We start from the raw sequence: 25,649 nt of genomic DNA, 5'->3' as shown, positions 1-25,649 counted from the left end.
AAAGACATTAATGCTAGTTGTTTAAAGTGAATGCCTCCTACAGGGAAAATAGGGTGCACTTCTCCTTCTTATTCCATAGGCATAAAGATATACTTCTGTGCTAAACACACCTAGTCTTTAGTTTTGGCCTTTATATCTATCGCCTGCATCCCAAACTCCGACTGCTGAGCAGGTGCTTGGTCATTGGGGAGGCATCACCCACAGCAACCATCCATCTCCCACACCTCCTCAAACTCCTTCACCAAGCATATGAAGGACAATGCTCCAAAGACCCCATGCTATCAGGGAGCGACAGTAATGTGCAATGTTACCCATAACCTCCCAACAAGGGGTATTTTGGTTCAATATATATGGAATACAGTAAAGCCTCATTGATTCAGGCTTTATTAACCTGAAATGGGTGATAATTTGGTTAACATTTACTTCTCAAATCATTTATTCATAAATAGGACAAAGTTTAATAATGCAGTTGTGATTATAAGGATGATCAAACATTTAAAAAGATTTCAAGTTGGGGCACCTGGGTGGCTCGGTCGGTTGAGCATTTGACTCTTGATTTCAACTCAAGCCATGATCTCAGGGTTGTGGGATGGAGCCTGTGTCAGACTCCACACTGAGCCCGTGCTCGAGGGGTGCTTGAATCTCAGCCTGCTTGAGATTCTCTCTCTCCTCTTCCGCCCACCCCCCCCACCCCGCCCCACTCCGGCTCATGCGCACTGGTGCACTCTCTCTAAAATAAAAAAAAAATTAAAATAAAAAAATTAAAATATTTCAAGTAAACTCATAGGGCTTTAGAAACACTGATTTATATAGTCATCCACTATTTCTTTATGTGTAATTATGTAATTTGTTCATCTCCCAAATAGCTGCAATAGATAATACCACTGATCTACTTCCAGGGCTGGAAACAACAATAATAGTGACTACAAAATTTATTGAGAGCTACAAAAATTTTGTTACACATTTGTAATGTGAACAATCAAAAACTTAAAAATGACTTTTAAAAATCACATTAATAGATTTGGTCAAAATGCATCCTTTCGAGGAAGGCCCCTGTACCCATGTATAAAATGACAAGCCTTGAAATCTGTTGTGCAGCTCTATTGTTAGAATTGAGAAGAAATTAGAAATATAGGGACACCCTCCCATAGGAGACGCTAATTCATTCAAAGAACATCTGTAAAGACAAACTATGTGGGGAAAGGACTAGCCTATTTTTTTTTAATTTTTTTTAACGTTTATTTATTTTTGAGACAGAGAGAGACAGAGCACGAACGGGGGAGGGTCAGAGAGAGCGGGAGACACAGAATCTGAAACAGGCTCCAGGCTGTGAGCGGTCAGCACAGAGCCCGACGCAGGGCTCGAACTCACGGACCGCGAGATCATGACCTGAGCCGAAGTCGGATACTCAACCGACTGAGCCACCCAGGCGCCCCAGGACTAGCCGATTATAGAAGGCTACACGTGCTTAGTTTGGGGCATATCACTTGGATTTCTCACCATCCCCTAATTTTCACTAAATGTAGTTTAAAAACTGAAACTTGAAAAGCAGAAATAAAATGGGATTTCCAAGCCATGTCTACCTAATTGCCAATCTGCTTTCCCCACAAAGGCATTTTGGTGATACTCCATCATATTCATCTTCAAAATATTTGTAACAAATCTCTGTGAGATGATTTAATGTTATAAGATTATGATCCAATTGATTTACCTATTTATATGTCCAGGTACACATGTTAAAAGAAAATAAATTTATCTCTTGGTTTTTTCAAGTGGATTAACAAAGCACTGAAATATATCTGACATCACCCTGGTAAATTACTATGGTATTTTAACTTTTACTACAACTGCATTGACTTATACAGTCGAAGAGTCTTCTCTTTCCTTTCAGATCTTTCATTTTTTGTAGATGACTTTTCCTTTAGCTATAACATATTCAATTAATTCGTGATGGCCTCCAAACTGGTAAATCAAATGCTCCCATCTAGAAAGAAATCAAACGTACTTTAATGTATACAAGCCAAAATTATCCCTTTGTCAATAAATGCTAATTTAAAAATACATTCTCTCAAAATTTCTTCATACTTTGTCATTGATATTTGGGCTTTAAAAAAAATAGATTACATGATAACTGGTCTACGACTTAAATACGGTTTAATGATGTTATTTAAGTATTTGATCTTAACATATTTGATCCTATTAAGTGATGTACAAAAAGTAACATCAGTATCATTTTCAATAGAGAAAGTGAGGAGTAGAATTACAGAGCCTCGTTCTTCTGTCAAACACGAAGTCCAAGGACTGCAATAGGCTGGCTAGGGTCAAGGAGCCATAGGATTAACAACTTTAAGACAGAAAAGTAAGACTCAGTTGTCACACTGGGGGCCCAATTAGCAGCAGGCTGTGGGTGAGTAACCAGGGGCAGGAAAACTTAAGCCTTTGGGGATCTGGTAGGAGCGAGAAGACGCCAGAGAGGTAATGAATCAGAACCAGGGTGACGAGCCAGAGTTGGGACATGCGTGCCCAGCACAAGCATCGGTCAGAACTCCAGCAGAAAAACTTGTGCTGGGGGGCACAAGTCCCAAGTGCAGGTCAACAGAACAAAAACCTGAAGATCTATGAAAGATGTAAGACAGATGAAAACACTGGACAATCTGGTCTCCTCTGTGCGGTTTAGGATCTGTAGGCAGACTTTCTGGTTAGAAAGGGATGATGATAAAGGAGATTGGGGGGCATCCGAACCTACACAGAGCCTGATGCTAATAATTAGCAGAAAAGGCATTTAATCCCAGTCTCTATATTACAACGGGCATAAAAGAAACTAGTTCAGTTGGGAGAGCACTCACCTGGATGAATTGATGATAATGAGATCTCCCTGCTTACCAACTTCCAGAGACCCATGTGTGTGAGATTTTCCCAGCGCATAAGCTGCATTGATAGTGGCAGCCGCCAAGGCCTCAGGCATGGACATTCTCATGTTCACACAGGCCAGATGCATGACCATTGGCTAAGGCAAGAAAGAACAGTGTTAGAGGAAAGTAACAAAATGGCAACTTCCACCTGGACATTTCTCAATGCAGCACAACCAATAATGGAAATTAAATATATAGGAGGAACTGGCTAAACTAGTATGAGAAAAGTTATAATTCACATGTAAAGATTCTTATGCTTTGGAGAAGATCCCTTTATTAATACAGATTTCCCACCCCCACCTCCGCCACGTGTGGAGTATTTATTCACAACTTTTCAAGACCACTAAGCTCCCCTCCACACTCACTCACTAAAACTTCTTTGAGCTTGTGCTAACCTCCAAGACAGGAATAAGCTATTGTCAAACCACAACGCCCAAGGCGGAATCAAAAAATTATGCAGGTAGAACTTTCTCTCCCCTCTCTATGCCTGGAGGCATTCATGTGGGGCAGAAATATCCAATTATTCTGTCGTCTACACTTTTTTTCTTGTTTCACAGGAAAATATTTTTTAGATCTTTGGAACATTTTAGCAGTTAGTGAACTAGTTTTAAATTATTTATACACTTGGTCGAAGACTGATTCCCTGCTCAGAAAGGCACATTAAAAATAATTACCATTGAAAGGCAATATGCATTAGGGTTGAAATCACTGCCCAGAGCAACGATTACCCCTTCATCTAACATCTTCCTAGCCCGAGGTTGCTTCAGTCTAAGACACGGGGGGGAAAAGACAAAAAAAAAAGATGTCAGTCTCTGGAAGTGGAGCTTCTGCAGACTAGATGTTCAGAATGGAAGCAGACTTAAGATATCCAACCCCTTTGTGTTCTGGAAGAAGAAACAGAAACTCAAGGTTAAGTGATTAATGGTGATGTGGAAGCCTAGGACTTCTGACTTTTATCATTCTGCTTTTGAAATGACTTGGCTATGATTAACTTCTTTAATTTGGGAGTGTTCATTTTGGCAATTTTTTTAATGTTTATTTATTCACTTAGAGAGAGAGAGAGAGAGAAAGAGAGAGAGAGAGGGAGCACACATGCATGCAAGCAGGGGAGGGGCAAAGAGAGAGAATCCCAATCAGCCTCCACGCTGTTAGCACGGAGCCGCTATATGGGGATCGAATTCACGAACCTCTGAGATCGTGACCTGAGCTGAGATCAAGAGGCGGCACTTAAACTGAGCCACCCAGGTGCCCCTATTTTGGCAATCTTTATATACACCCAGAGATTCCTGCTAAGGAAGAAAAATACAACTTAAATTTTTTCAAATGTAACAAACTTTTTTTTGACTCCCAAATATAAACAATGAAGTTTTAAAAAATGTTATTTCTATTAACTTCAATTTTGCAATTTTTTATTCATATTTCTCTCCCTCCTTGCGCAGGGGGTGGGGGGAAGGGTCTCGAACATTTTTTGTGGCCCTTTAAAATCCTGAAGGCCCAAGAATCTAATATGTAAAATATTTGTGCTTCTTCCTAGGGTACATGTCTCCCTGACCTCCTTGGCACAATATTATTTATTCTTTAGGACACGACTCAAAAGTTATGTCAGAGATAAACAGAGCCAAACACTAGTTAAAATGCTGAAGACAAACTGTATTCAGTAATAACGATTGCAGAAGGGAAAAGAGTCCCATGTGGACTGGACTGTTTTGATTTGTGCAGTGCTAACTGGGTGTTTTAAGAAAGAACGAGGAGATCAGGAGGAAAAAGGGGCAGAGGGAGTTGAGTAGAGTCAGGGAAGTGAAAATTTTCTAAAAGCACGAGAGATGGGCCAGTATGATCTGCGTTTGTTCACTGGCACTGGTTTGTTCTCTGGGGGAGAAACAAACTTCACTACCTTTACAAAAAGAGGGAGGGGCGTAAGCTGGTGCAGTGTACCCACCAGGCTGGGAACTAGGGACAGAGTTGTCTTCTTGAATGTTTGCCTTTTGAAAAGAGGGCTCTAAGGTCCTTGAGGAGACAATCCTGCTTGGGTGGTGGAAGATTTATATCTCAAAGGAGCAGAGAAAGGGGCACCTGCATGGCTCAGTCAGTTGAGCGTCCGACTTCGGCTCAAGTCATGATCTCACGGTTGGTGAGTTTGAGCCCCACGTCAGGCTCTGTACTGACAGCTCGGAGCCTGGAGCCTGCTTTGGATTCTGTGTCTCCCTCTCTCTCTGTTCCTCCCTGCTGCTCTGTCTCTCTCTCTCTCTCTCTCTCAAAAATAAAGATTTAAAAAAAATTTTTTAATTAAAAAAAAAAAGGAGCAGAGAAAGAATTTACAATTGCAAGCTTTGTAAAGTTACTGCTCTAAGAGGAAGTCCAGGGGTCCAGCTGCGTGTCGCCTGGTTTTGTTGGAACAAACACTTAATTCCCCTATCAGGTTGGGCTTTCTCAGGCAGGCACTTTAAGGGGCATGGGTCATCCTAGGGATGCAGTCTTGAGCTATCAGACTCTACGCTAGTGTTTACTCAGGCTCACAGTGTCGGGGGGAGGAAGACAGATAAAATCGGTTGTGCTGAGAGTCTACAGGTTTTACAGGCCAAGACTGAGGTCCTTGAAACATTCACAGTCTATGACTGACAATTTGCAGGATGACCTGAGATAATGTTCCTCAACTAGGATAATATATGAGAGGAGGTGGGTAAAGCACAGATAAGGGTGAGGAAAGGTAGAGCTTAAAATTTCTCCACGGTTCATTCTGATGGCCTCCCCTCCCCTTCCAGAAATACTTCAGGAGGTAAAAAAAAGAAAAAAAGAAAAAGAAAAAGTGAGGCTGTAGAAGTCTCAAGGGAGGGCCAGAAAAACTAAGGTGAATGTATCCGGAATAAATTTAAACAGTACACACAAAGATGCATAAAATAATGATTACAGCAAGTCTTTGAGTAGCGTAAGGCAACTGTTACTCTGGAAATGAGAGTCAAGAGAATTCAGGGCAGGGGCACTGGGGTGGCTCAGTTGGTTGAGCGTCTGACCTCAGTTCAGTTCGTGATCTCATGGCTTATGAGTTCAAGCCTCACATCAAGCTCTCTGCTGTCAGCACAGAGCCCACTTCAGATCCTCTGTCCCCATCTCTCTCTGCCTCTATCCTGCTTGTGCACATTCTCTCCCCACCCCCTCCCTCTCTCTCAAAAATAAACAAACATTTGGAGAGAAAAAAAGAGAGAGAATTATGGCATCCCCCTCTCTCTCCACCCCCCTCCCCCACTTGTGCACGCGCTCTCTCTCTCTCTCTCTCTCAAAATAAATAAGCATATAGAGAGGAAAAAAAAGGAGGGAGAATTCAGGGCATGACAGGGAGCCCTGCACATTGCTCCTGTTGGAGAGATCAGAAAAATTCCAGAACAGAGAAGCCAGAGAGAAAAGTGTGGCCTTGTCTGTGATTCTTCCTGTTGTCCAAACTGCGTGACCAACCCATCTTGCGGTGACCACAGATGGCAGCCCCCTCTGGCAGCGGGACAAAGTTCTGACTTTTATTGCTGAGCTGCCCTTCATACTTCAAGTGTCAGAGTTTCGCTCCATCTTAAGAGATTCAAAGTGAGTTAAAAGTGTTCCTTGGCTGATGGAAAATTAACCAGATTAAGTATTGATTGATGACTTCGGTTGATGATTGCTGAGACTTGCTGTAAATGCTAAGATACCAAGGACGGTTACTGATTGATATTTCCTGGTCGTAATCTACATTATGTCTACTCTTTACATTAAGAGAATAGTAATAATAAGAGAAATGTATAATATTATACATATGTGTATAAATCATACTGTATTTGAGAAAAGCACTGCAATATTCCTTTCTTCTCTCTTATAAAGGTAACTCAAAGCCTGGCTTTTCAATCGCTAAGGCAGAGTGTCCCAATCCCGGCACAGTTCATATTGTGGCTGGGTAATTCTTGGGCAGGACAACTCTCTGTGGTGGGAGGCTGCTCCGCGCACTGTGGGGATGTTTAGGTGCATCCCTGGCCTCTACTCACTAGATGCCAGCAGCGCCCCCTAGTCATGACAACCCAAACTGCCTCCAGACATGGTCCAATGTCCGAAACGGCAGTTATGAAGATGAACTATGGACTAGGTGCATTCAATCCATAAAGGGCAAACAGCAAAATTCCTGGGAAGATTTCACAAAATATACTTAGGCATCTCCTCTTTCCTCCCACCTCCGGGATTTGTGAAGATTGTGGTACCTACTTGCATCCTCTTAGAAAACAGCTCCTTCAGATTCTGAATATTGCTAAATATCTCTAACATCTTATGCACGTTTTTTTAAGTAGAAAGTCCATTACATTGTTTTCTAATGATAAAAGTGATGCATGATTTTTAATTGGAAAATCCCAAAAAGGAGGGAAAAAAAGAATGAGAAAGCTCCACTCTTCCCAATAATCCCACCACTCAAAGGCCATTTGGGTCCAAGCTCTTTCCTCAGAATAATGCATCTCTGTACATGACTCCAGAATTGGCATCTCCCATGGGCTCAGTTTTCCTGATCTGCATTTTTCAGGAATTTGGAAGGGCAATGAAATACTATTTAGGCATCTCGGTCTGCATCCTCACAGCTTGCACGGGCAGCTCACCTCAGCATGTAGGCGGTGGTGGGCAGGAGGACAGCGGAGCTCCTGGCCGTTGCCATGGCAGCGATGCCTTCATCGCTCACTTCTTCCAGGTGACTGATCGCCTGAGCTCCCAGCTCAGCTCCCAGCTAAGCAGAATGGGCAGAGAGAGAAAGGTTTCACCACCAACAACAATAATCAACAAAGTGCCAGAACATTGATTTCCCTGCAAAAATAAACAGCACTCTATTATGAAAATTTCTTGGCAACTGCCTCTTGAAAACAGAAGCCCCCAAATGGGTAAAGGCTTTGTCAAGGACATTCACTTGAAAATGAGCTAGTGTGCTACTTTAAAAACTATTCTTAAATATAAGGGCTTACTGATATTCTTCAGGCATTTGCTAAAAAAAGAAAACTTCATGAATCTTATGGATCAGAATAGAACATTGAGTGACATTGGTAATAAAATCTGATTCTTCTAGCATCATAAAAACACCATAAAGAAAGGTATATTGGATTGCATTGCACTCAGTGAAAAGAGATCAATGAAGAAAACAAACTTTAAAAATGGAATTGTGTGTATAATTCGAGAATATCTACTTGAGCTTGATGTCTCTTCAGGTGAAAAGTCTGGGCTTGATTGTCAGAGGAATACCAAGAGGAGGTAATCTTATAGTAATAATGAGAACATGGCATTAAAGTGGGTTTCTTCTCAGCTTGACATATCCTCCCCCCTTACACACACACACACACACACACACACACACATACACACTGCCCCAGTCTGAAAGGTGATATGGTAAGCACTCCAAGGCAAGGAAAGTAGACTAATTTTTGACGTCACACCATGGCCCAGGGAGGCAGCGATGCCCACACCAGGGCAGGAAAGAGCCGGCCCCACATCAGTAGGAGCTCAGGTCTAATAGCATTTTGGTTTGGGCTTCTGGAGAGTCCAATGTTCCATAGACAGACTTTGCTCCCCAGGGGGAGTTTCTTTCCAACCTTGGAATCACCTTCACTTTTCCAAACTTGATTTGTTCATCCTGGATACTGACCTCTATTGATTTAACTGGCCAGTCACTCTCTATGACCAAGAGTATCTTGTTGACCACCTAGTTCACATTCATTCAACATTCAACAAATATTTACTCTCTAAAGGCCATCTGTATGCCAGGTTTTGTGCTAACCCCCAGGGATAGGGCTGTGAAGGTGTGGGTACAGTCCTCAGTGTGTTTACGGTCCAGTAGGGATCACAGAGGCAATTTGAACACAGTGGAACAAGCATAGGGAGGGACTATAACCCATTCTTGGAGAGCTCTGGGAAGGGCCCCAGAGAAGTGGTAGCTAAGATGAAACATGGAGGGGAGTTAGAGTGAGCCAGACAAAGGACACTCAGATTACAGAAAGCATATCCAGAGGCATGAGGTATTAGGTATACTAAAACTATTTACTGTGGTTGGCTCATGGTAAAGAGGGCAGAGAAAGAGAAAGATGGGAGGTGAGCGAGAGCTGGATCTGGTAAGGCTACATGTGCTGAGTTTGGGATTCATCCTGCCAGCACTGGTGAGCCTTGCAGGGGTTTTCAGCAACAGAGAGGAAAATACGATGCACTGTAGGGAATGGATTAAAGGAATGAATTGAAGTGCAGGAAGTGTGGATGCAAGGAGAAAAGCTGTTGCAGGAGCTGAGAGCTGATGGTGGTTTGAACTAGGCAGTAGGGTGAAGAGAAGTAAACCGAGAGATATTCAGGAAATAAACTGGGAGCTTTTGCAGATTGGTTGAAATGTGACAGGTAAGGTGGGGAGGAGACCAAGTGATGTCCAAGTTTTTGGCTTAGGCAATACATAGGTAAATGGGGTCATCCACAGGGCAAGAAACACGGGACAAGATTTGGAAGTGATATCAAGAGATCACATTACATGTGCTATCGTTGAGACACATATGGAGTATCCACATCTGTATTTTTGCCCCAACGGCAGTTATTTATTTTGCTCCAGGGTTTAGAGGAGTGACATCTAGATTCACAACCGCGGGAATTTTGTCTGTTTTATTCACTGCTGAATTCTCAATGCCTAGGACAGTGCCTGGCACACACTCAAGTATTTGTGAAAAGCATGAATAAATGAATCTGAGCAAGACATGCAGATCAGAAAATCATCCGGTGACTACTAATGGGGCACTCCACCAACATTCACCTGGAGGCTGCCACAGAAAACCCCTGGAAGCCACATGTGAACTTAGTAGACTCTGCCAGTGTAGCTTTGTGTTCCAACCAAGCTATGTTCTGAATTTGATAAACAAGATCACAAAGGTACTTCTCTTCCTACTAATACCACCAGCAGGTGATAATAAAAGTAAATGGCCGGCAAAAAAGTAAATTTCTAATAGAGGTCAGCGATTCCAAGTCTCAACCAGACCAGCCCTCGCATTGTTCAAACGAGTTCTCCCATTCTCTATCTTTTCAAAAGGCTATTCCTAACTCTGAACAAACTAAGGAAGTTTTCCACCGCACGAGTCTTGACAAAGGAAAAGCCAAAGGTCAACTACACCTCAGCAGCCTTCATAGGATGGAGTTCATCCCCATGAAAGTTAATCTGTAATCCTAGATCTTTTCCACTTTGAAGAATCCTTCTGGTGGAATTGAGATCAAAGACGCCTTTCTCACAGAACACATCTATATTGTCCACGTGTATTTCCCCACGGCTGCCAAGCTCCTTCAGCTTTGGGAGGTGGTTATTGATGATTTCATCAGCAGCTTCTGTAGCAGTCTTTCCTCTGAGGGAAGAAAATGAGGTTACATGGGAAAAACAATTTTTTTAATTGAAGAAAGGCTTTTCTGGCACTTGAAGAACCTGACAAACTGTAGGCAAATGACCCTAAGATAGAGAAATAATTAAAGCAATAACTCAGGAGTCTTAACAATTGGGCTATAGCAGGGATATTGACAAGATTTCTGTACACACAGACCCTGGACACAGAGACTCAAATGGCTCATCCATTCTGGTTCAGCCATGTTGCCTTTGAGAATGCCAGCAAGGCTCCCTGCCTGAGAAACTAAACACTCTTTTCAAAGACACTTAGAGAGCATCCTGGATGCTTCCCTGACAACCAACTGCAGGGCCCCCTACCTGGGCCCTAGCAATCACTCTGCCATTTTCTTCTTCCACACTATTTCTAGAAGCATCAGCCTAAGGCTTCCTATCTCACCATTTGGAACCACGAGGAAAGAGGATCATGAGAGGCCCTGAAATTCTAAGATTCTGAAATAGTTATGTATTAGACAGGGCTGGGCTTCTGAAGTCAGACGGACACAGAGCTCTACTATTTGCTGGCTACACAACTTTGGACATGCTATTTAACCGTCATTTGGCATACTCTGAGGCTCAGGCTGTATGTATCTTTGGGGATCAAGATGTAGCCCTCAGAGACTCATTAGCAGATGGAGAACATTCTGTAAAACTTTAGCACTATATGGGGCACCTGGGTGGCTTAGTTGGTTAAGCGTCCGACTTTGGCTCAGGTCATCATCTCACAGTCTGTGGGTTCGAGCCCCTTATCGGGCTCTGTGCTGACAGCTCAGAGCCTGGAGCCTGATTCAGATTCTGTGTCTCCCTCTCTCTCTGCCCCTCCCCTGCTCACTCTCTGTCTCTCAAAAGTGAATAAAAAAACATTTAAAAAAATTTTAGCCCTATATTTGGAACATAAAAGTCTCTTGTTCCACAAAAACCATTTTGGTAGGAAGACAGAGGTGGACCATGAGGAGACAGGCACTTACATATACTGTTTCCAATTCTCAAGACAATCATATAGAGAGTGTGTTCTCTCACTGCTTTACCAATGTTCAAAAGAGTTAAGTGATGCCCTCAAGATCACCCAGTGGGAAAGTAGCCAAGCCGGATTCAAACCCAGGTCTGGTATGGCTCCAAAGCCTGAGACTTCTCTACCATGTTACACTGCCTTTCATCCACCTTATGTTCCATTTGGGGAAAAATAAAAAATCCATTTTCTGTAGACAGATGTCCCAAAAGTTTTAGTGCAGTTTTAAGCTTTAATAATAATCTCAGAAGTAGAAATGCTAAACACATACAAAAACATCATTGGAAATATTAAGTATTTATGTTTCAACTTAATTAGCTCTGTGAATTTTAAATAATAAATTTAATGTTAATTTTTAAATTTTCTCTGATTAAAAATGATAAACCAAAAATTCACATTAAACTTATTTTTCAAATACACAAAAGTGAATAAATGTAAAAATATATAAATTATTAAACTTTCAAAGAATTTCAGTAAGCTTGTGGCACTTATGTATCTACATTATCAAAACTCAAAACTGCACTAAGACTTTGCCCTGTTAATTGTTAAGTTCTGGATTTCTTTGGACCTTTTAGTTCTAGAACTGCGGGCTTTTGGGTCTAGAAATTTCAGGACAGATAAAGTACAAAGGCAGAAAGGGACATAATTCTCTACAGTAAAGCCATATAGGAGAAACTTTTTGGATAAAGGGAAAGCTAAAAAAACATTTACAACAAGAAAACAAACATGTTTGGTGCTAAACAAGTAAACAGATAAACAAAATTAAAAACCATTCTGAGTCTTCTTGCCTTACAGATGTGATCTATCTCCTACAGAGTGTTTCTCTCAATCTCTAATGTGTGATTATGCTGTCACGGGCAACTATTTAAAGTAGTATCCGTCATTTTAAAGGATCTATAAGGGGGGGGGGGCATTGCTTTTTGTTAACCGAAAGAGTTTTGAACATCTCTTCCTCCTTCATCATTAAGGGACTAGCAAACTGATAGGTCTGGTGGGGATCGCCTTCCTAAAACCACCAGCATGAGATGTCTATTAGAATCAGAACACCTCTCTAATGGCTTCTACTGGACTCTTCTGCAAGAACTAAAGCGTGGATTCACCTCCACTCCCAGGAGAATGTATCCCCACTTAGGCACCACCTGCCCCCTTCCTTCTCTGTTGTCAGTGCCCCAAATCAAAGCTGGGTGCCCCAGGTTGAGGTTACTTTGGCACTGAATGAGCCCCGCAGTAAGTGGCCGAGATGCCGATGGGTCCCTGGCGCCGAGCGCGCTCAATCACACGCAGCATCTTGAGCTCCGTCTCCAGGTTGAGGCCGTATCCGCTCTTGCACTCCACCAGTGTGGTCCCCGCCCTCATCATGCACTGCAACCGCTGCTGAAAGGAGCAGAATAACTCCTCCTCCGAGGCTTGGCGCGTGTGCTCCACAGTGAAGTTGATGCCTCCTCCCGCCTGGTGAATTTCCATGTACGTGGCTCCTGCCAACTGAACACAGGGCTCACCCTTAGGCCGGGCACAGGCACGAGGTTGCAGGCAGGTCCACAGAGCCTACCTCCAGGGGTGATATTCAAAATGATTTAACAACTGATATGTCAGGGACACCAGCAGATGGGAAAGGATGCTGGGACACATAGCCGTGGAAGCCCCTACTCTGCCAGGGTGATGGGGGGGCCGAAGGAACATGGGTACCTCAGGAAGGACTGGGGTGGCAGAAATGGGAGATGTGGTGGGGAGCACTTCCAATCTCAGGCAGCAGCAACAATTTACCAACCAGCCCACGAGTATTTCAGTATTTTAATAACCCAGTTGGCCCCAATGTGTGCCAGCTAAGACTCTGTCTATCCGTAGCACCTATGGATGAGAAGACAAAGCTTAGACAATTTGGGAACCCCACTGCAGCTATTCCAAACATCTACTAAAGAGACCCAGGGGGGTTTCCACCTCTCAGTATCTGGCCACTAGAATTTGGGGCCTGACCTCTGTGACTCAAGCAGAGAAGCTCTTCCCGGGATCCCACTGGGCTCCAGTTACTCTAGGTAGCAAGAATTGTGATGCAAACAAAGTATGCCAACCTGGGATCCCCCTGTCAGAGTTTTTCATCTGGGTTCTGCCATGGCGAGCTGGTGAACTCACTCAACAGCCATCCCTTTTCTGGGCCTCACGTTCCCCATCTATGTTTGGACTGCAAATCTCTAGGATTGTTTTTTTGGCTCTGAAATTCTGTGATTTAATAAAGAAGTCTTAAAAACAGCTCTAGTGTGTGGGGCACCTGGGTGGCTCAGTCGGTTAGGCGTCCAACTTCGGCTCAGGTCATGATCTCACGGTTTGTGAGTTCAATCCCTGCATCAGGCTCACTGCTGTCAGCTCAGAGCCTGCTTTGGATCCTCTGTCCCCCTCTCTCTCTGCTCCTTCCCTGCTGGTTCTGTCTCTCTCTCTCTCTCTCTCTCTTTCTCTCTCTCAAAAGCAAAACTGAAACAAAACAAAAACAGCTCTTATGTGTTGAAGAAGGTACACAATATCTGAAGAAATTTCTTAGCTGTTAGGATGTACACTTAAAAACCAATGTGAAGAAAAGAGATGGAAGAACCTTAAATGCATACTGTTAAGTGAAAGAAGCCAGTCTGAAAAGGCTACATACTGTATGATTCCAACTATATGATATTCTGGAAAAGGCAACACTAAGGAAACAGTAAAAAGATCAGTGACTATTGGCTCTCAGGGGTTGGCGGGGAAAGGGATGAACAGGCAGAGCACAGAGAAACTTTAGGGCAGTGAAACCACTCTGTATGATACTATAAGGGTGGTTACGTGTCATTACACATTTGTCCAAACTCATAGAACATGCAGCACCATGAGAGAACACTAGTAACTATGGACTCTGCATAATAATGATGCGTCAGTGTAGGCTCATCAATTGTAACAAAGGTACCACTCTGGTGGGGGATGTTGATAATGGGGCAGGCTGTGCATGTATGGGGTCAGGATGTATATGGGAAATCTTTGTACCTCCCACTCAATTTTGCCATGAACCTAAAACTTCTCTAAAAAATAAAATCTATTAGAAAGAAACAATGTGAAAATGGCTCCAACCAGGGATTTGAGGGCTGACCATGGCTAATTAATGAGTTGTGACACAGACTACACCTTATTTTTCTTAATAAGTCTCATTTATCAGGGAAAAAAATACAAGACTTATTTTATTTTTTATGATTAGCAATATATTTTTCCAAGTTGGAACCAATGAATGGTGAATTTCAAACTGTTTCCTAGAGCCCCTCCAAAGGCTAGTAGGGGTGGAGAGGTGAAATGGGGGAAGGGAAAGAGAGGAGAAACTAGTAGAAAAAGGCAGCCCAGCTCTGTTTTAAAAGGAGGAGTCTAAAACAAACAAACAAAAAACATACATACATACATACATACATACATACATACATACACACATACATACATACATACGGATTCTACAGCTAAAATTTTTTGAAAACTATCATACCTAAAGGTTGCTGGCCCTATGCATAGTATAAAGATTTGGACAGTTATAAGTCAGTTTTGTTGTAATTTATTTTCATAGTCCAGGTCAGTAAAAAATATCCATTAAAAAGAAATGTAGACATATGTTGTTGCAAAGCTTGATAGCCTATCCACTCTTTAGAAAAAGACATGTCTGTATTGTGCCTTATTTTGATTTGCCATCATTTATTGCAATTACCTTCATTGCAAACTCGTGAACTCTTTCACCAGCCCAGACTGGATGTGTGTGTGCATCCACCAAACCTGTAACCAATAAATCAAATCATTTTTAAATCTGAGAAATAGAAAGCCCTTAGATAGTAGGCAGACTATCTCCAACCACTCTTGGGAAAGCAGGTGATGGTCAGCCATCTTGGAGGATGATGGAGGAGGAAGAATTTGTATGGTTTCCTCCACCAAGAGGAAGGAGGCCTCTCTGCATGGCCGGTCTAGAAGCCTCTAATGGAGGAGGGTGACTCAGCATGACGAATATATCCAATAAAGAAATACAGCTTCTTCTGCCCACTAAACCCATGCTCTCTAAGCATCCTGTTTTAAAACAGGATGTCATAGCTATTAGTTCAGCAAAACCAAGGACTGTATCACCAAGGAATAACGTGGGTGTGAAAACAGAATACAATCCCTCCCAACTTTGAGAAGGAAAAATATGAAATCAGAAATATGAATCTTTCTTCAAAAAAGGAAATGTAGGGGCGCCTGGGTGGCTCAGTCGGTTGAGTTTCCGTCTTCGGCTCAGGTCATGATCTCACGGTCTGTGAGTTCGAGCCCCGCCTCAGGCTCTGTGCTGACAGCTCAGAGCCTGGAACCTGCTTCAGATTCTGTGTCCCCCTCTCTCTCCGCCCCAACCCTGCTTGTTCTCTGTCTCTCTCTGTCTTTCAAAAATGAATAAACATAAAAAAAATTTTTAAATAAAAAAAAAGAAATGTAGCTTAACTGAAGAGAAACTATAAAGCAATCGTTTGGATTGTTTGCTTATCCAGGTCTAACTCAGTAAAATGTGTCTTTCCAGAATATTTTAAATACCTTGTGGATTAAAAGTCTCATTAATAAATAGTTCTGATTGGACTAAAATCAAGAATCTCTATTCAGATTGCTTTCTACTATTTTCTGCTTGTTTTCATAAGGTTTCACTCTGACTTTAGTTCCTGACTCCCAAGAGCCAGAAGGTAGAGTTCTATCAGATATACATAGTATACATTTTTAAAATGCAAATTTTAGCCTCTATGTTTTGTATAGAACTCAAAATTTGTGAAACTTGCTTCAGATGATTTCATGAAACCATAGAACATTATGTAGGAGATGATGGTTAACAAACTGATTTTGTTGTCAATCATTAAAGATTTAAATAAACTTCAGTGAAATCTCTAAGGATCCCCCCCCACACACACACACACTTTTCTGCCTAGAGATGTGTTGTTTCACACTCTCTGTAAATTTAGAGTATATTCTGGTATTAGAAACAGCAGTTTGCCCTATCTACCTCCCATATGAAATAGACTAGTAAAGTTCTTCCAACAGCCTTTGAACCTAAACACACCACAGCTGGTTTCTCTCTAGCATGTGAGTGGGAAGAAGTGAAGTGAATAAATAAGTTTGATTCCCAGCTTGCCCTTTACCTGTCCAGCAATCTTGGGTAAGATATTTCATCCCTAAACTGGAGCTTTCTAATGTGTAACATATAGATAATGATACTTTACAGGGCAGTCATAAGGACTCAAGATGAAAACATGTTTGTAAAGCAGCTTAGACATTCAATAGTAGAAATTCAATGCACAGTAGCTATTATATTTTAGTATTATTTTGAGACCCTATTTAAAACAAGCTGCTACTCTTCTTTATGTTACTAAAACCGGATGCAGGGCTTTACTGAAAAAGAGGTTAATACCTGGCAAGATGCATTTCCCAGAACAGTCAATTCTTTCTTCAAACGTTTCTTCAGAAAACAGTGTTTGGATAGCATCAGCCCGACCAATGGCTTTTATAAACCCATCCCTGAATAAAAATCAAGAAATAATTACTAAAGTTTGGGGAAATACTGTGGAAAAGCTGACTAATGATTTAAAATATGTTGCCCATGTCTTTTGGTATCAGTCAACATTTATTGTATTTCCTACTTGCATCTGTGTCTTTGAAAAAAAAAAAAGACTCTAGCCACATGCAAGGCAAAAAGCCAAATCACGTGTACAGAGATTGCCAGTTGTTTGCTAAGATCAGTGTTCCCTTTCCCCCACAGTGCTAGATTCCTAAATTTTAGCTGAACACATGACCACCCAGAATGAAGACTACATTTGTGGGTTTCTCATCAGCCGGGTGAGGCCCATGTGACTAAATTGTAACCAAAACGATTTTTTTTCTCATCCTATTTCCTACTATCTGGAAGGTGGACACCATAAGGAGAGGCGTAGCAGCCATCTTGGATGATGAAGTGAGTGAGAAAGAGGGTTGTGCACAGGAGAGCAAGATACTAGGGCCTCTGGCTTCTATAGAGTACGGCCATCAATTAGCTCTGGATTCCTACCTCTGTGCGGTTCTGTTATGCTTTTAACTAATTTTTAGCAATAACACTGGGAATGTGTTTTTTTTTTATCACTTTGTTAATTAAAAATAAAACACACAGTCCCTAAAAGCTGGACTCTTACACAACCCTAAGCAGCCTCAGATAAGGGCCGAGCCCATCTTGCGCAATCACGATGCCGTGGCGCTCTCCAATTCAAACAGGCATCCAAACTCCATTCCCACTGCAGGCTCACCCTCCCAAACTTTGGCTGTTCTTTTACTCACGTCATTGCAGGAAGCACAGAAGCTTAGTGAAAACTGAAAATGTCCTCTTTTTTTGGTAGCTGAATCTTAACTTCCTATCACCCCAAACCATCACTATCTGAACGTCTTCCGTGGTGCTCAAGCTTTAGTGTACAAAGGGCTGGAGAGTGTTTTGTAAAAACTTAAAGTCCCAGAACTCCACCGCAGAGATGCAGATTCCAAAGATCTGGAGATAGGGGGCAGGGAGGGCGTGGGGTTCAGCTTGAGAGCGTTTTTTTCACCAAACGGCAACCGGAAGCTGTCACACAAGGTAGGCAGCAACAGGTGCCTAAAAGACAGGCCTGCAATGGCTCTCTGGATGCCGGAAAGCTTTTTTTTCCCCGGTTGCCTCCAGAGCGCACAAGTTAGGGAAAGGGGGCCAAGCCGGTCCCCCCAGCGCGCGGCCACTTACGTGCCCACCACCAGGCTGGCGCCCTCCAGCACGGCCAGGCTGTGCAGCGCGTCCCGCGCCAGGAAGCGCTCGCCGCGGGCGCACACCATCACCACTTGCTGCGCGTTCTCCAGCAGGAGGCGGTGGCCGCCCGCCATGTCGCCGCGCGCCGCGGGTCTCCGGGTGGCCGCGGAGCTCGAGCGGCGGCAGGCTAGCCGGCGGAGGAGGGTGCGGGTGGGCGGGCCGCGCCCGGGGCAGGGAGGGTGGAGCCGGGGCGGGCACTCGAAGCCACCGCCTTCCCAATCCGCTGGGAACGCGCGCCTTCCCTCCACCCCGCGACCGTCGCAGCTGCAGTGCCTGTGCCAACAACCCGAATGAGGATTAGTAATAAATGTTATCATGGAATCTCTTGTGTTTTTTTGGTCGCCCTCTTATTTTCCGAGTAAATGTGGAGACTGTTGTCCCTACTCTCCAGATTAGGAAACTGAAGCTGGGTCACCGGGAGAGAGAAGGGTGGGCTTCGTCGATCACGTGGCCAGGCGAGTCGCCGAGGGAGTCACCGAGGGGCAAGGGCGCCCAGATGGGGCCGAATAGGGGAAAACCTCTGCTCAGGGGCAGGTGCGGGAACCAGGCACAGAGAGCCGGAGGCGCAGTGTCGGGGAACCTCTGCCCAGCCGACTGGGACGCGACCGGCCGCAGGCAGAAGGAACCTGAGGATGGGGAGGAGGGGGCTGCGGTGGGAGAGTTGCTCCTGGGTCCGCGCGGCCGAGAAGCCAGGTGGCGGGTGCCACGCACAATTTTCGGTTGGCCAGCTCCGCTCCAGATTCCCCTACCAGAAGGTCCCCGAGATGAAGCGGGATCCAGGCGAGGGAGGATAGAGCCGAGCCTAGAGAATCGATTGGCGTTTCTGTCCTTCGTCCCGTTACTAACGCCTTCCTGAAGGATAGGTTGGACCGGCTCCTGGATCCAAACTCTTGGAGGTAAAAGTGGTTTCAGCTCAGTGCCCCCCTCACCTCCCATCCTCACACCCAGCCGTGACTGGTGGGCCTACCCTCAATTTGCCCCCAAGGTTGGAGACAGAATCAAGTTTGTTTTCGGAAGATGGTCTGTAATTCTCACCGACATCTCTTCTTGCCTATCAACTGCTGTGAAAACACTGGCAGGCACTGGGTTTTGTTTTAAGTTTCTTAATCATTTTATTTTGTTTAGACGCTTTTATTAGAAGCTCTGTGTTAGATTGTGGAACTTACAAAGACGGGAAAGGCACTTTCCCTGCCCAGCAAAGACTATAATCAAAAGGAAGGCATTTGATAAACACGAATAACAGACCATAAACGCAGGCTGAGACCTGTAAGACCATAAAATGTAAAAGAAAGTCAATTTAGTGTCACTTAAAAGCCATTTAAAAACAAAGAAGAGAAAGCAAAAAATCCTTTAGATGAACAAATAAGTAAGAATATACTTTAGCTCTCATATTTTGGCCATTCAAGAGAGAAACCAATTGGTAGGAAAGAGAGGAATTCAATAGAGAATGTGAATAAAAGAGACCCTACGGGGGGTGGGGGGAGACCCATATATTCCTCACAGCTCAGACACATAATCACAAACAGATGTGTGTGTCTATACACAGTTTTTTTTTTTTAATTTTTTTTAATGTTTATTTTTGAGAAAGAGAGCATGAGCAGGGGAGGGGCAGAGAGAGGGAGACCCAGAATCCAAAGCAGGCTCCAGGCTCTGAGCTGTCAGCACAGAGCCGTCTGCGAGACTCAAACCCACCAACCTCAAGATCATGCTTGAGCCGAAGTCTGATGCTTAACCGATTGAGCCACCCATGCTCCCCTATAGTTTTAAAGAGAAATGTATACTAGAGAAATAATACAAGAGAAATGGAAATAGTGAAAAGCAAACATAAAGTAATAATTCATAGAAGAATATTAAATTTTACATTATAAAATTTTTGCTAAAGATTTGAATCTGTTACATTTTGCAATTACAGGCCTATTTGCAGACTTATGAAGTTGTAGACGTAAAGGAGAGGATAAAATTATAGGAATATAGAAGGCTTTGGGGTTCGATAAACTTGTCTTAATCCTACTCTGTTACTTATGAGTTGTTTGACCTTAACTTTCCTAAACCTCAGTTTTTTCATCCATTTTCTCATGCCTTTTTCTATTTTATGGATTTGTTTGAGCTTTATATAAGATGAAATGTAAAACACTTTGCCCAGTGCCTAGCTCAAATTATAGGTGTACTTGTTATTATACTACTATTCATTTTAATCCTGTTATTTGTCTTATGAGTCAATTAAGTTAAAGATTTCAGCCACTAGATCCCCTGCTGGGTTCACAGAATGTACTATGAACTTAAAGCTTACAAGTTTGGGGGGAAGTCTAAAAGAAATAGTCATTCTTTTCATGGGGGTTTTTATTTGTGAGTGAACTGAGTGCATCAATTACAGTCCAGATATACAACATTGCCTGAAAAGCCCCTGCAGACAAGCAAGAAGGATAAGAGAGAACTTCTCTCCTCCTTGGTCATTGTTAAATACTTAATTATAGATAATGTCCTTCGCAATAACCAACATCCCTATAGCACTTCTTAGTTTACACAGTATTTTTCACATCATCTTACTCACATTGGCCGACTTCTACTCCTGTACTCTTTCTTCCTCTTGACCCCCAGTTATTTTTTTTCAGTTTGCAAAAGGGGCAGTCAGAAATGTCAATAGAAAAGCCCACACAAAATACGCCAGCAAGGCCTTAAAGGTCAAGCTGAAGGTAATTTCCTCATCACTGTGCTTTGCTTCTGACCTAATCAAGAGAGGCAGATCATTAAGCAGGCCAAGGACCTAGTGGTTTCTGGCTCTCAGGTAAACAAAAAATTGCTAGTTCTGGTCTCTCCACACCATCCAAGGACACAGTTCACAGCCCTTTCTCCTAGTATTTGTCCAAGTGGGTGGGAAGGAGGTGGGGAAAAAAAAAAAAAAAAAAAAAAAAAACAAAAAAACAACTGAAAGCCATTGAGTATGAATGTGTCTAAATCTTTGCATATGGGAGATAAACAAAGCTTTTTATCTCCTACTGAGAGACTCTGGAAATCCATTTTCACCGAGTTATAAAGAGAGTTGAGAAAATCAAACACAAATTGCTCTGAATAGTATCTGGGAGATACTGTTATTGTCCATTTTAGGAGTTGGTCTCAGACTTTAGGATTAGGCATTATAAAACCCCATTCTTCTTTTTCCACTTCCATAAAGCTTGGAGTGTTCAGAATGCGCACAAAGGTGGGTCAGGTTCCCCAAATCTACACTGATATTGCTGGGAGAGTCCTCTCAAATGAACCACTTTCAGGAATTTTAGTTCAGGGTTTCTTACGAAAATTGGTTATCAGTTATCTCTCCTATTCTTGTCAAATGCTGGCAGTTATTCACGAGGCAGAACAGACTAGAAAGAGGAAAGATCTGGATATCTACCTTGAAGAAATGATAGGCAATTATTTCCCTATCAGCACACCATAAGTAGGCACACTGCATACCTTACCTGTGCTTGAAAACTGCAACGAGCCTGTAAGAAAAGTATTCGCATCCACACCTGATGTAAGAAGAACCTTATGGAAGGTGCATTGAGTTTAATAGGATAGACCTAAGAAGAAAGTGCTGATAAGAGGCAGAAGCAGGATTTAAACCGACCTGCCATCAAGGTTAGGTCTTCCCACGGTGTCATCCATGTTGCCCTGTGATGATCCACATCAAAAAATTTGACTCAGGGGCGCCTGGGTGGCGCAGTCGGTTAAGTGTCCGACTTCAGCTCAGGTCACGATCTCGCGGTCCGTGAGTTCGCGCCCCGCGACGGGCTCTGGGCTGATAGCTCAGAGCCTGGAGCCTGCTTCCGATTCTGTGTCTCCCTCTCTCTCTGCCCCTCCCCCGTTCATGCTCTGTCTCTCTCTGTCTCAAAAATAAATAAAAACGTAAAAAAAAAATTTTTTTTTTTAAATTTGACTCAGTGGCCACATATAATTGCATAGAGGAAGGCTAGTATTGATTTAATCAGCCAGGATCGGCGTTCACTTGAAAGAACAGTATATTTTACACCCATGTCCCCTTAGACATCTAACATATCTCACACATAACATGTTCCTAACTGAAATGTTGATCTTCCCAATTTATCTTCCCCCCCACAGCCTCTCTGTCTCCATTCATGGAAACTATCCTTTTTCTCTTGGGCTCTTTATCTCATACCCCACATCCAAACCATCAGCCAGTCCTATAGGCTCTATTTTCCAAACGTATCTAGAATCAGACCACCTCTCACCGCTTCCACTACTGTCCCCATTATCTCGTGCCTCCCAATGACTGTAGCCTCCCAACAGGTGTCCTTATTCCACCCCCATCCCCTTGTACAGTCTCTTCCCAGGTCAGCCATCAGAGTGGTTCATTACAGATTCTCATTTCACTGAAGAAATGACCCACAGGGCCCTTGCTATCTCTCTGACTTCATCTATCACTCTCTGCTTTGTTCACTATGCTTAAGTCCCACTAATCTCCTTGCCATTCCTCAAACACACCGGGTATCCTTCCTCTTTGGAATGTTTTCTCCAAGTACTGCTATGGTACTTACTGTGCATCTGATGCTGTCCGAAGTGAGGGACACATGTTAACTCATCTAACTATCTCATGAAGTAGGTGTTATTCTTATCAGTCCTTTTGAAAGATAGGGAAATTGAGGAGCGCCTGGGTGGCTCAGTCAATTGAGCATCTGACTCTTCATTTCAGCTCAGATCACGATCCCAGGGCCGCAGGATCAAGCCCTGTGTCAGGCTCCACACTGACAGCTCGGATTCTTTCTCTCTCCCTCTGCTCCTCTCCCCTGCTCATGCTCTCTCTCCCTAAAATGAAAGAGAGAAAGAAAGAAAGAAATGAAAGATGGGGAAATTGAAGTGTGAGAATTAAGGAGCACAGTGAAAGTCCATGCTCCTCACTATGCTTAATCACTAGCTTATACCACCTCTAAAAATGATGGCTTGAAATCACACACCACCATTTTTTAATGTTTATTTTTGAAGGAGAGAGACAGCGCATGAGCGGGGGAGGGGCAGAGAGACAGACACAAAATCCGAAGCAGGCTCCAGGCTCTGAGCTGTCAGCACAGAGCCCAACGTGGGGCTCAAACTCACGAACCGTGAGATCATGACCTGAGCTGAAGTTGGACACTTAACTGATTGAGCCATGCAGGTGACCCCCAACACACACACACATACACACATACCATTTTGAAGCCTTAGTTTTTTCTGAGTTCTTCATCTTTTTCGTCTGTCGGAAGTTGGATTTGAACAAATATTTTAGATGTGAACTTGCAGGTATTTGCTATGCAGTCCAATGACATTTTCCCTCGATTTCAGTACAGAGCTTTTGTTTAGTCATCGTGCTATTTTTATTTTGCACAACAAAGACATTCATGGCTTTGGCTTCCTTTTCCTGGTTGACACATCATATTGGTTTAGTTCAGAGAACTTTATAATCCCTTCTAGGAATAGCCGGTTCTCTTCTTCTCTCTTATGTTCTTTACCAACCCTTCACTGATCAATAGGGAGATTAATATGTACAGGAGTACACAAGTATAACAGCTTTTAGAGACTACTGATTCCATTCAATGTTCTATGAGTTACTAGAAAGATGGAATCAGAGCAGATACCTGCTATTGGTTGGCTTAGATGACAGGGAACTTCTGGTTTTTCTGAGTGAGAAAGTGCCAGAACCCATGGATAAAGATTTTTATTGCAGGTAGACTTGGGAGAAGTGAATGAAAGTGGGGATGGGTAGGGGAGTGAATGTAGATAGATAGAAGAATTAAAAGATTTAAAGTATGTCAAGAGAGAAGTGAACAGAACCAAATCTTAGGGATTTGGAGGAGTGCTGAGTATACAAATATAAGAAAATCCCCTACAAATCTTAACTATTGGCCATCCAATAGTAAATCAATTTTTTTATGGGCCCATGAAATTTCCACTATCAGAATGAATCCACTGCCTGTGAAAAATATCTTCAGGGATGCCTGGCTGCCTCAGTTGGTTAAGTGTCTGACTTCAGCTCAGGCCATGATCTCACAGTTTGTGAGTTTGAGCCCTGCATGGGGCTCTCTACTGCCAATGCAGAACTTCTTTGGATCCTGTCTCCCTCTCTCTCTGCCCTTCCCTCACTTGTGCTTTCTCTCTCTCTCTCATACAAATAAACAAACATTTAAAAAATCTTCAGTAATCTGAAAAATATAATATCAATGATGTAGGTTTTTGTTAATCTTTTCTCTATTATAAGCTTTAACATATGGGGCACCTGGGTGGCTCAGTCAGTTAAGCATCCAACTTTGGCTCAGCTCATGATCTCACGGTTTGTGAGTTCAAGCCCCGCATCGGGCTCTGTGCTGACAGCTCAGAGCCTGGAGCCTGCTTCAGATTCTGTGTCTCCCTCTCTCTCTCCCCCTCCCCGCCTCTGCTCACACTCTGCTTTCTCTCTCTCTCTCAACAATAAACATTAAAAAAATTTTTTTTAAGCTTTAATGTAATTTCTTTTCTCTTTTTAATTTTCATAATCACTGAAAGTAAAATCACATTCTAATGAGCAAATATTAGTGCAAAATTTCTCCCACTTACTGAGTTTGGTCTGCATGCTAGGCACCCTGCTTGGTTGTTCATATACATTGCATCCTCATGAAAGCTTTAAGGGGTGAGATTATATCCTCATTTTTTGGAATAGGAATCTGAGGCTCAGAGATGCTAAATAATTAAATGTAGGTTCCATGAAGAAACTGTGTTTTTTGTCTGTTGTTGTTTTTAAATTGTCCTGTCTCTGGCAGCCAGAACAGTGCCTGGCACATAGTAGGTACTCAATAAATATTTTTTGAATGTTAAGTGATCTTGCTCACACATCTGTAAATGTCAAACCAACAGGCTTCTCCATTCCAAAGTCTGTATCTTTAATCACCTGCTACAAATGCTCCTGGGACTCTTAGCTCTTCAAGGTGGTTCTTTGAGAGAACTGAGGCAAAATTTAAATAAGGAGCTACAGGTGCCTTGATGGCTCAGTTGGTTAAGCATCTGACTCTTGATTTCAGCTCAGGTCGTGATCTCACCGTCTGTGAGTTTGAGTTGGAGCCCTGAGTGGGGCTCTGCACTGACAGCTCAGAGCACTGCTTGGGATTCTCTCTCTTCCTCTCTCTTTAACCAACTCTCTCTCTCTCTCAAAATAAATAAATTAACATTTAAAAATAAATAAATGGGCAACCTGAAACAGGATGTTTGTCCCATTGTTCCTGTTGCGGGCACCTTTTTTTTTTTTTCTTTGAATTTTTATTTAAATTCTAGTTAGTTAACATACAATGCAATATTGGTTTCAGGAGTATAATTCAGTGAATCATCACTTACATACAACACCCAGTGCTCATCGTAACAAGTGTCTTTTTTTTTTTTTTTACCATTTTATTTACTTATTTTTAAATGTACATCCAAGTTAGTTAGCATATAGAGCAACAATGACTTCAGTAGTAGATTCCTTAAGCCCCTTACCCATTTAGCCTACCCCCCACAACCCCTCCAGTAACCCTCTGTTTGTTCTCCATATTTATGAGTCTCTTA

General features: G+C 42.8%; 2 protein-coding genes across 2 annotated transcripts in view; one reads left to right on the top strand and one right to left on the bottom strand.

Moving 5' to 3' along the window:
• Positions 1-366: 366 nt before the first annotated feature.
• AMDHD1 (amidohydrolase domain containing 1) lies at positions 367-18,278 on the bottom strand. Its single transcript, XM_045466672.1, has 9 exons — positions 18,045-18,278; positions 16,719-16,825; positions 15,012-15,076; positions 12,513-12,790; positions 10,042-10,267; positions 7,517-7,641; positions 3,587-3,680; positions 2,847-3,007; positions 367-1,984 (listed from the first exon to the last, which is right to left on the bottom strand). Exons 1-9 carry the CDS (start codon positions 18,179-18,181, stop codon positions 1,897-1,899), a joined length of 1,281 nt encoding a protein of 426 aa, XP_045322628.1. The 5' UTR covers positions 18,182-18,278; the 3' UTR covers positions 367-1,896.
• A 155-nt stretch (positions 18,279-18,433) lies between these two features.
• CCDC38 (coiled-coil domain containing 38) overlaps positions 18,434-25,649 on the top strand; it is a 56,332-nt gene continuing 49,116 nt past the window's right edge. The window contains exon 1 of the mRNA XM_045466671.1: positions 18,434-19,003. The gene's annotated coding sequence lies outside the window, so the exon portion shown is untranslated. The remainder of the gene's footprint in view (positions 19,004-25,649) is intronic.

This window comes from Leopardus geoffroyi, chromosome B4, assembly GCF_018350155.1.
Source record: "Leopardus geoffroyi isolate Oge1 chromosome B4, O.geoffroyi_Oge1_pat1.0, whole genome shotgun sequence".
NCBI lineage: Eukaryota > Metazoa > Chordata > Mammalia > Carnivora > Felidae > Leopardus > Leopardus geoffroyi.
This window is presented reverse-complemented; position numbering and strand designations above follow the sequence as displayed.